General features: G+C 39.0%; 1 protein-coding gene across 3 annotated transcripts; it reads right to left on the reverse strand.

Moving 5' to 3' along the window:
* Positions 1–2,126: 2,126 nt before the first annotated feature.
* LOC311225347 (putative deoxyribonuclease TATDN3) lies at positions 2,127–11,595 on the reverse strand (the record flags this gene model as incomplete). Of its 3 annotated transcripts, XM_084310594.1 has the most annotated exons (10): positions 2,127–3,213; positions 5,415–5,495; positions 7,772–7,884; positions 8,268–8,323; positions 8,987–9,096; positions 9,205–9,267; positions 10,934–11,015; positions 11,237–11,310; positions 11,425–11,457; positions 11,542–11,595. In XM_084310594.1, the coding sequence occupies 10 exons, from the start codon at positions 11,593–11,595 to the stop codon at positions 3,070–3,072; spliced, it is 810 nt and encodes a 269-aa protein (XP_084166720.1). In that variant the 3' UTR covers positions 2,127–3,069. The 3 variants fall into 3 exon arrangements, with proteins under 3 accessions (XP_084166720.1, XP_084166719.1, XP_084166718.1); XM_084310593.1 differs by having other exon boundaries at positions 5,415–5,492; positions 11,425–11,595; XM_084310592.1 differs by having other exon boundaries at positions 11,425–11,595.
* Between the last annotated feature and the right edge of the window lie 608 nt (positions 11,596–12,203).

A 12,203-nucleotide genomic window follows, 5' to 3' on the forward strand; every position in this document is an offset into this window, starting at 1 on the left:
GACTATCAACAAAGCCTCTCATTGGTCGGACGGCCTGTCGCTCTGACGCGCCTCGGCCAGAGGGGGGCGTGGTTCTCTGATTTTGACGCACGCCACACAACTGACCTGGGACCAGCAGCAACGTGACCCAGAGAGTATGCAGAATGTAAATGCGTTATTATGATTCATTTGGCAGCCAATCTTAGAATTTGGAGCATCTCACCGTGGAAAAGTATGGAGGACGCTGTTGCTACACTGTGGCCCAAAACACAGTTCTAAAGAAAGAGGAAACAATATGGCGTCCTGTCTTATTTGTACAACCTTTCAAACTAACTTCTTCGATCAATGTTTCTGGACCCAACCCCCCCTTCTGTCAAGGATGGGTAATGGAAACAAGAAGTCATGATTAACCAAAGCAAGTTCATTCTCTTGAGCCCCCCCCCCCCCCCCCCCCATTATCTCTCTCTCCCTTTCTCTTTCTCTGATTATCTCTTTTCAAACGATTGATTGATTGATTGCTTGAAAATTGTATTAACAGATTGCAGAATGGGTACAATACATTACAACTCTCTTTCAATTCAAGTGGACTTTATTTACATTACCAAAGCCAGTGTTAGAACAATCAAACCTAATCAAATGTAAGCACTTATCTCTCTTACACACACAGTCACTCACTCACTCACTCACTCACACACACACACAATAGCCTAACATTAGATGTTATTTCAGTGTAGGTGGAGATTCTGGAGAATCAAAAGGTATTTCAGGTGTTGAAAAGTTCTCAAGTTTCTTTAATAGTTGTCATACAGAAGTACAGAATACTTTTATACAAAATGCTTCTTACTGTTACGCTCCAGAGACTGTGCAAGACAAGATAAGTATGAAATAAAATAACACAGTATAGCATGTAAATTAGAAGTAAAAAAATTAGGTCACAGTGTTCAGTATAGACATATGTACAATGTTCGATGCAGAGTAGACGTAACTGAGTTACCATATAATATACAATACTGTGTAGTGTACTAATATACAATACTATATAGTGCAAGGCAGAAATAGGATGAGGTGCAATTTAGGTACAATTTACAGTAGGTGTACGAGTTGTAGTGCAAATCCTTTATCAATAAATATAAAGTGAGTTTGTGTGATCTAAAGTGTGGAGAGTGGGTGCTGCAGTGTGTTGTTTGTTTAAGTGAGTGTGTGCGTGTGGGTGTGTGTGCTGTGTGCATTTGATGGTTGTTGCATAGTGTTTATTGTTCGTTTAGCAGCCTGATGGCCTGGGGATAGAAGCTTGGAGGTGTTGAAAACTAAACACTTGGTGGTAGTCAGGTTGGAGGTTCACTATACATGTTCAGTATTTCTTGTGGCTTTGACATGATACACATAATTACATTAGTGTATATCTGTATATATCCACATTGTATATACATTTATCTATATATATGTCCATACCTTCTCTTATTAGTTAAATATATGACGCATATATGTAGCCTACGCATGACGTACAGACCCTCACCTGCACCTTGTGTATACCGTTTACTTTTACCCATAGTATATAGATTCAGATTACAATGTCTTATTACCTATTTATTGTAACATATTTTATAACTGATAGGGCGTACAGATACAGACCCTCATCTGCCCCTTTGTTTACACACCATTTATTTTTTACATCTATATCTCAGATAAAATTTGATTGTCTATATTTACGTGTGTTTCTACTATTACCCTGCCCATACCTGTACCTCCCCTCCCCCATGCTGCTTTGAAGTCTGAATTTCCCCAAGGGGATCAAAAAAGGAATATCTAACTGGCTAGTATGGTTTACTACCATAGTGTATTCGTAGTTGTACCACTGTATATAATACTACTGTACATACATGCTTATCATATTTACTCCATAGCTTCGTCATTTAAACTACACATGTTCACATGTGTATACTGCTATTGCACTTTACTACTACTTTGCACTCTGGTTAGATGCCAACTTCATTTTGTTGTACTCTGTATTTGTACTTGTGCAATAACAATAAATCTAATCTAGCAAAGCCCCAATCGGTTTACATTTCATCTGTATTACAATACATTATTTGGACATTAAAAGGACATTAATACCTTTCATTTGTATTCATATTATTTTTTATTTATTCATTAATAAATGTACAATAAAGGTGTATCCTGTTGGATGAACCGTAGGACAGTCTTTCACATAACCAACCAGACCAGCCTGAGACGGACATGCAATAGGACGTCAGTAAGTTAGGGGCATTCGCTGTTGAAGGCCGGCTGTCTGGGTAATTTTGGCATCCGATTAAAGATGCTGTTATTGGTTCATTTCTCCGATGGGGAGACCCGTTATAAAAATTAAAAAGAGTCATGGTGGTTTGGTGACATTGGGAGGTTCCCTTCTGGCTGAATGAATGAATGAATGAATGAATGAATGAATGAAAACTTTATTTAACAGATTGCAGAATGGGTACAATACAGTACGGCGCAATACACACAATTGTTAAGGGGATGCAGACCAGAGAAAGACGTTTGTCTTGTTTACATCAGGGTTCCCCCATTTTCAATTCATGGTGACATACCTATGAACTGACCGGTAGGTACTCTGCCTCCGACGTGGGAGACCCGGGGTTTGAATCCGGTCTCCGACCTAAAGCACTCCAGGGGTCAACGGGTCTCCTCTCCTCGCAGATGGGGATCAAAGGCTAGTGAGCCGAATGTCTCCCTTGGCCAGTGGGGGATTCTATAAAATAAGTAACTTATTATACTGTGAATTTCTCCAGACCTCTCTTGGCAGAGCCTGAGGTGTGGCGGGCAGTAACAACCCCCCCCCCCCTGTACCCGATCAACTCCAACCCAAACCACATCAAACCAATTTTTTTTTGACTAATTGCAATACCAAGTGGGGCTCTTTTAATTTCAATAAAAAAAATAAGAAATATATAAATAATTTACCATGATACTGCCATGGTAAAATTAATGTATTGTCACGGTTACCACTTTTGTATTCAAGTGATACCATGGTATATAATCCAATATAAACAAGCAGGCAGGCAGCAGGCAGCAGGCGGCAGAGGTCAGAGCTCAGGGCCGCAGGGCAGACTTCAGCCTGGGGAACAGTCGCAGGGCGTTCTGTGTCGTCACTTCCATCACCGTCTCCAGCGGCACCCCTTTGATCTTGCTGATGTACTCAGCGCAGACAGAGATGTTCCTCGGCTCGTTTCTCACCTGACGTGATTTCAAAGTCAAAGTCAACTTTATTGTCAGTTTTCCATTTGTGCAAGGCATACAGAAAATGTAAATGTCGTTCCCCCATTCCCACGTTGTGTATATAAAAATATCTAGACAATATAAAACACAAAGTAACATATAGGACACAATATATACAATACACAAGACTATGTACAATATAAACAGTAGCTCAAATGAAATTAATTTATGAATTAAATAAAAAAAGAGCTAAAAAGAACTCAGTGCAAATATTTCCTAGCAGCAGTAGTAAAATAGTAAAATAAAATAAAGTGGCAGTGAGTAATTGTATTTGGGATTCAAAAAGCAGAATGGATTCAACGTAAGCCTAATTTGTGAAAGCATTCTTTTCCCAAGGCACAAACGCATGAGCATTAGAAGGAAGTCTGTTAAATATTTCATCCCACTGTATTGTTATTTTTATTCTAATTAGTGTATATACTCGTCCACAATTGTACAGCCCTGGCCTATTTTATTTTATTTTACTCCTATTTTAATTTAGTTTATATTCCATTTTATTTTATTCTACCTTAAATTGTCTGTCCGTTAATGTCGCACCAAGTGACCAAATCAAATTCCTTGTATGTGTAAACTACTTGGCAATAAAGACCTTTCTTGGGGCAGCGGACTGAGAGCGGGGGACGCAAACAGGCTGGATAAGGTGGTCAGGAAACGTGGTAGGGGTGGAGCAGGACTCTCTAGCGAGGGTGGCGGAGAGGAGGAGCCTTGCTAAGCTCCATGCCATCAGGGACAACCCCTCCCACCCACTATACACAGACTAAGCTGACAGAAGGAGCATGTTCAGTGCTAGACTACGACTCCCAAGATGTAGCACTGAACGGCACAGGAAGTCCTTCATTCCGACAGCCATCAGACTTTATAATGCATCACTGTGCCTCACTGCATCACTTAGTACAGGGTGAAAGTACTATCTTCCTGGACTTTTACTTTACTTTTAAACCGACATAGTACAAATTTACACTTACTGTATATTTCTGTATATTTTTTACTGTATATTTTATATTAGAATGTAACATAGGAAATGTATATCCTGGACCGTATTTTATTCTTAGGCTTATTGTTATTCTTATTCGTGACTTTTGTTTTGTCTCCCTAAATGTTTACTGTTTACTGTGAGCGATCTGTAGTGCCAAATTTCCCTCAGGATGAATAAAGTATTTATATTCTATTCTGATTCTGAATAATGGTCCATTACAATAGCTACATTGTACTAGCGTATATAGTTAATTTGTGAATATATTGTGGATGAACGTCAATAGGGCTCCTGTTTATTTTGTCCTCACCTAAAGAAGTTATTTGTCAACTAATAACAAGAGGTTGTTGACCATTTAATTGACACATCTGAAAATGCGTTTTTCTCATATTATTGCCCGTCTGCAAATTAATGAAATCACGCAGGAGGAGCTCTTGGAATGCAATGCAAATATATTCATACTGTAGCGTCTGTTATTAAAGACTCACCAACTCAGTTGTTGTTTCTCACTTGGTTGGTTTATCTATCACCATTCTTTTGGTCTTAGAACATTGACTGGGTGCAACACCTCTGCAGTACATTCATAGACTGAACTCCAACCCCCCGTCGGTCAGCCCTCCCTCCACCAACCCGGGTTGGTAGAGAGCAGAGTGACAGCCCGGCTGACCAATGACCCCGACCCTAGGGTCGCTACAATACATTTGAGCAATTTTTTTTCTAAAAAAGTAAAAAAACAGCATACAAAATGATTACGACAAAAATAAAAGTTGCTTATAACCAGGGATTAGTCAATAAAATTGTCCGATATGAGGCAGAGATAAGCTTCAGCCTTGTAAATCAGCTGCTGTAAGGTCCATTTTAAGGAATGAAGAGAAACATATTTTGAGATTAACAACCATTATTATTATTATTATTATTATTATTATTATTATTATTATTATTATTATTATTGAATATTATTATTATTATTATTATTATTATTATTATTATTATTATTATTATTATTATTATTATTATTATTATATATCTTGGATTAGTTTTACATTAGGTTCTAAATGGGTCCTGGGGGTGATCAAACTCACTGAGCACATAACAGACCTGCCAAGAAAGAAGAAACATGCAGTTACGAGGTTTTGGCCCCAACAGCGAGCGGGCGGTCTCGTTGGTCTATGATTATGAACGTTACCTGCTTCTCGGGACCCAGAGCAGGCGAGTCCGTCTCCAGACAGATGTTCTCCAGCGGCAGCTGTTTCACAAGCTTTTGCTTCTTAGTGGGAAAGCACATAAACACACAAAGAAACATTAACCCTTTCACTACCACACTACATTTTTTTTTATTTATTTAAAGGAAAACTCCAACATTTTGAGAAATTAGCTTATTTGCCATCTACCCTGGAGTTAGACAAGAAGATTCTCTGTGCATGCAGTAGGAGTAGGAAGACGTTGGGAGCTAGGCTAATGGAGGAACCTACTTCCAGTGACTGACGCTAAGCTAGGCTAACGGTGCGCATCTTCCTACTCCTACTGCATGCACAGAGAAGAAAGGGGTATGTATCTTCTTGTCTAACTCCAGGGTAGATGCCAAATAAGCTAATTTCCCAAAATGTTGGAGTTTTCCTTTAACCTTTATTTATCCAGGCAAGCCAATAAGAACAAATTCTACATTAGATGTTAACCTTTCACTACCACACTACAGACGATTAGTAGTGAAAGGGTTAACCCTTTGTCGTGTGGCAGTGAAAGGGTTAACCTTCCGTATTGTCACAGTGAAAGGGTTAACCATGTGGTAGTGAAAGGATTAAAGGGGCAGGTCACCCCCCCCCCCCCCCACACACATACACACACACTTTCCCCCTTACCCGGAGTGTTATCTCTATCCATCCAGATCGTTCCGGTGTGATTCACTTAGTTTTGGAGATATCTGCCGTCACTCCAGTACAATGGAGCTGAATGGCACTAGGTTTGTGGCTCAAAGCACACAAAAAGATACGCTCACAACAACCAGGCCTGTGGATTATCTCCAGTAAGTGGATCAGGATTTCTGTAAAGAGACATTGCTTTGTTTTTCAAAGGTATTTTATTGGCACTGACGGCAGACATCTCTACGTGCAGATATCTCCAAAACTAAGTGAATCGCACTAAAACGATCTGGAAGGATGGATAGCACTCCGGGTAAAGGGGAAAATGTGTTTTTTGTATTTTCTTATTGTGGGTGGGTGAACCGGGTCTTTAACATAAATTGTTATTATTCTCCAATAAAAAATGTAATGAAGACGAGACAAAGTCTCTCCTTCACAGCGACATACAGTAAGCCACACGGCTAGCACAAATGTTTATGGGAAGAGTGATATAAATAGTCCACTATCTACTGTATGTCGTGGGCACTGTATTTATGGAGGCTCTGACCTACCACTATATATACAGTAGATGATGTAAGGTCCTGTTGTTATTGCACCGCGTGTGTCTTTCATACTGTACTGTGGAATCTGTGAGGCCTCTGCTCCATTGTACAATGCACTGCCGTCATTTTATTTGGCGTTTGGTGTTGGCGTTTCAAGTTTCAACTTGACAACATAAACATTCTAAATTGACACCAAGCTTATTTCCTGTGTGTTTTGCTAATAACAATAGCTGACAAGAGAAACCTGGGTAAGCTGCCTAAGTTGCCTAAGCTGTTCCACTGAAACCGTCTTTAGAAAGAAAGCGGTTTGAGTTGTACTGTGTATCAATATGGATCTCTGACAGAGAGGAGCAACAGACACCTGTATTTGTTCATTGTTAAGGCCCTTACTGGTAAGCTACCTCCTTATACTACATCATTATCGGAATGGAATTTTGGAACCTATGGAACCCGTTCTAGTGACTGGCTGGTCCTTAATGTCCCCTGAGTTTGCTCTGAACAGGGTAAATCTGCCTTTTGCTATGATGCCCCTCTAGTTCATGGAATGAACTCAAACAGTCCTTAAAGCTTGAGATGATCTGCTCTGTTGCAGAGTTTAAAACCTTGATCTCCAACCAAGTCTTGTTGTCTTATTGTTTTAATTGATTTTATATGCTGTGTGATTTTATATGCTTTTTATTTGCTTATTTCTGCATGTACACTCGACGTGACTATAAATGAGGGACACCTCAGTTACCTTTCGAGTTTAAATGAAGGTTTGAGACATTTTGTTTAAGTCAATAAATCGTGGCGTCAAAAAGTATTTTGTCCCTTTCGGATATCAATGTCACATTTTGAGAGCTGAACATTCTAATGATGATGCTAAACGATGACCACTGGCCACTGGAAATGATGACGAATTCTACATATTCAGAGTAAATATATTCAGAGTTAATTATATTGTTTACACTGCCTATCTTTACTTTTCTACTGTACTATCATTTGTATTGCCTGTATTTATGTCTTTCTACCCTGCCCATGCTGCTATGATGCCTGAATTTCCCCAAGGGGATCAATAAAGGAATATCTTATCTTATTTCCAAGGTTGAAAAAAACAATAATAATAATAATAATAAAACATACACCTGAAAGGAATTGTGTACCTGTTCGCTCCTTATTATAGATGGTGGAATGGAGAAGAAATAGCCGGCCCTCACGCCCTCCATGGCAACGGAGGGTTTCCCATCGAACGCGTGGAGCAGGGCTTTCTGGACACCTAGTGACAAGTCAGAGGCATAGCGTTCATTTCCAGAGAGAGCAGAGAGAATTCTATCCACGGAAAAGCTGTGAAAATTATTAGATTTGATTAGATTAGATTAAAATGTACCGGTATTGTCATTATGCAGCATAATGAAAAGAAGTTTGGCATCCAACCAGGGTGCAAATGTAACAGTAAAGTGCAATAGTAATAAACAATGTGTATAAGATATATAAATTAGTACTACTGAGTAGTAGTGCTAATGATGTATGTACATTGTAGTATTAATATGTACAGTGATAGATATAGTATCTACAGATATGTAAAAAATTATTATATGCCGGTATGTACAGACAGATGTGGATATATATATATATACGGTAAGAATAAATATATAGTACCTTGCTCTTTCAAGAGGTGGATAGTGGGTCTTCCTGCTGATCTTGAATGGACATTTCTAATGATTTAACACATAAAAATGTGTCACAATCACAACAACAACACAGGGATGCACCAATACCACCTTTTCACTGCCAACATAGATTCTGACTAAACTTCAACTTTGACCATACTGCATGTATTGGGTCATTGCGCCAATAATTGCACACAATTGTTTTGCTTTAATTTGAGTGGGTGGGTGGGGGATACTGTACAACTGTACAAGCAAAACTGTACATTGGAATATTGACAAAACCATACTTGGTCATTTACTGTACATTGGAGGGGGTTGGGTTAAGACATTTACAAGAAGATAGACAAGAAGATAGATACCAGTTTCCTCTCTGTGCGTTCAGTAGAAAGCTATCTGGCTACACGTTAGCCTAGCTTAGCACAATGAATGGAAGCGGACATGGCCGGTTAGCCTTCGGGAGAGGTGTTAGTTGGACAATGCCTAGGCTAACCGGCCATGTCCGCTTCCATTCATTGTGCTAAGCTAGGCTAACGTGCAGCCAGATAGCTTTCTACTGAACGCACAGAGAGGAAACTGGTATACTATCCATCTTCTTGTCTCTCTCTGGAGAAGACGGTAAGCTAATTTTCCAAAATGTTGGCGTGTTCTTTTAACAACAACATTGACAACAAATCAATTCATCATTTAGTTCACATGGTTATGACTCACAGTGGGAGGTCCAGCTGCTTGGCTATCTCCGCTTGACGGATGAGCACCTGCCGCTGGACGTCCTTATCAGTGTCATTATGGACATATCTGGGGGTGAAATCCAAGCCCACCTGTCGGTCGTAAGAAAGACATGCCTATTAAAACTGATGGAAGAGCCTCATAATGTCTCGTAAATGCATTGCTGATCTGTAATAAAAATATTTAAAACGTTTAATTACCTCTCCAATAGCCACAAGCTGGTCTTTGTATTTCTCTATGATGGGCAAAGCAGCATCCAGATCCTGCATTAAAATGGTTATTTATTATTATTGATTATTATTATAATAATAATTATAATACTGGTAATAATAAATTAATTTCCTGTAAACCAAACACAGATTTGCATAGTAGAATTTTTGTCAATAGAAGTGGGTTTTAAGATTTCCTATCACACTGTAAGACCCGAACTCAGTAAATTAGTCTTACCCTGTAACCATATACAGTAGCACATCAACATATGGATAGTGGAAACCCACCTGAGACAGGCCCATGACCCACTTTTTGGTCCCGAAACACAGTTTAAGAAACCCTGGTCTACAGTATGTTTGTAGAGGGTGTTTCCCCTTACGGCCACAACATGCTTTTATGTATATCACAATGCTAGAAAAATGTGTTCATAAGAATTACTAAATGTATGGCGAGTGATACTTATATCGTACGTATTGTACATTTGGCCAATCAAGTGTTTTAATTTATGTATTTATTATTTAACCAGGCAGGTCAATTAAGAAATAATTCTTATTTACAATGATGGCCTGGCGAGAGGACAAAAGCCTCTCGATGGGTAACAGGGAAAGGGGACAAAAATAAATAGATACAAATAAAATAGAAAAGAGACAGGCAATACAGTCATTGTTTTACTCTTGACTGTTCTGTTGTTATGCCCTGTAAGGTGACCTTGGGTGTTTTGAAAGGCGCCTCCAAATAAAATGTATTATTATTATTATTATACATCACAGAGGTAAGGGGAATAATTAAAACACACACCGAACAAACATCCAAATAGAATTACAAGCTATGTAAATACATGAAGCAGAACAGACTAATCACAGTTAAAAGGCTGTGTGACAGTTGCAGGTGTGTGTAAACAACTCTGTGATAGAGTCCTTCAAAGTAGTGAAGGGGATCAATTTGTCCATTTTCAAAGTCTTTTGCATCTCGTTCCAACTGCTGGGAGCCGCAAACTGGAAGGAGGTTTGACCAAAGGAAGTGTTAACAGGGAACATCTAGAGAGCTATAGTGAGCAGCTCTGGTGTTATAGAGATATGGTGAGCAGCTCCGGTGTTATAGAGATATGGTGAGCAGCTCTGGTGTTGTAGAGATATGGTGAGCAGCTCTGGTGTTATAGAGATATGGTGAGCAGCTCTGGTGTTATAGAGATATGGTGAGCAGCTCTGGTGTTATAGAGATATGGTGAGCAGCTCCGGTGTTATAGAGATATGGTGAGCAGCTCTGGTGTTGTAGAGATATGGTGAGCTGCTCTGGTGTTATAGAGATATGGTGAGCAGCTCTGGTGTTATAGAGATATGGTGAGCAGCTCTGGTGTTATAGAGATATGGTGAGCAGCTCTGGTGTTATAGAGATATGGTGAGCAGCTCTGGTGTTATAGAGATATGGTGAGCAGCTCTGGTGTTGTAGAGATATGGTGAGCAGCTCTGGTGTTATAGAGATATGGTGAGCAGCTCTGGTGTTATAGAGATATGGTGAGCAGCTCTGGTGTTATAGAGATATGGTGAGCAGCTCTGGTGGGAGTAGATGACAATTTGAACAAGTGTATCAAATAAGGAGGGTTTTGTAAATGAGTGTAAGCCAATTAATTTCTCGTCGAGAATGTAACGATGGCCAATTTACAGATGTGTATACGTCACAGTGATTCTACAGGGATTCTAGTGTGACTGGGGGGTATACCTGGAGAGTGGCTCCCCTCTGTTGCTCTGGTGTTCCTTGAACAGGGTGGACTCCCAAGCAAGGGAAGATAAACCCTGGAAACCTGAGAAAACGCAAGTAAACAAACAAAAAGTTGAAGTTAGTGAAAAGTTATGAGTATAATAAGCATTAAAGCATTTGTTTAAGGCTATTACCTGGGGGGGCCTGATGTAAACAAGACGAAAGTATTTGTCTGGTCTTCATCCTCTTAGCAGTTGTTAGTATTGAGCTGTACTATTGTACCCATTCTGCTAATTAATAAAGTTTTCAATCAATCAATCAAACCTCTGCGACAGCTGTATGATCTTTTCAAACTCTTCTGCATGTTCCGCCACAGCTAAAAGTGCGACGAGTCCAGCCTATTAAACAAAATAACATAACTGTTAAATAAAGTTTTCATTCATTCATAATATTACAATAACACTAAGCGTTAGCTTAATTAGGCTACTTAACGTTAGCTAAAAATAGCGTACCTTTCTTGAATTTTCAATCACTTCCTCTATGTCCTGAGAACAGATAAGAGAGGAATAAACACCACACATGCCATTTAAAAGACCGGTAACGACATTATTAATAAAGTGTTGCCATACCTTGTCAAAATCCCCCGCAGAGATATGACAGTGACAGTCAATAAAGCCATGCATGAGTAAAGTGTAGACTGCGCATGTGCAGATTTGGAGCGTGTGTTCTCAGACACAGAGTAGCCCGGTTGGGTGGAGTTTTCCTTCTTCAAGTTCAGGTTTCTTTATTAGTTGTCATACAAAAATACGGAATACTTTTATATGAAATGCTTGTTCCTGTTCTGCTCCTGAGAGTGTGCTAGATAAAAATAAAATAGATAAGTAAAAAAAAAAAAAAATAGAAGTCAAAAGTACGTAACAAGTGTAAACAAAAGTGTTCAAAACAAAAGTGTTCAATATACATATATACAATATACAATACAGAGTAGAACAAAAATGTGTAACTGAGTTACAATATAATAATAAAGTACAATGCAGAATGGGATGAGGTACAACTAGTGAAACCAAACAACTGGCTACAAACAAGTTCATGTTTTGTTTTATTTGTCAGTATATAAGGTACGTGTACATTACAGTGAAATGCTTGGTTCTGTATGAGCCCCATGAGATTGTGCTTCATACAGTAAAAAAAAAAAAAGTAAAACAAATAAAGACCGAACACTATACAAAATATACAATATACAAACTAAAGACAAAGTACAAAATGAAGTACAAAATGCAAACAATGAAGT

Source organism: Notolepis coatsorum (genome assembly GCF_963971535.1).
Source record: "Notolepis coatsorum genome assembly, chromosome: 3".
NCBI classification, from domain to species: Eukaryota; Metazoa; Chordata; class Actinopteri; order Aulopiformes; family Paralepididae; genus Notolepis; species Notolepis coatsorum.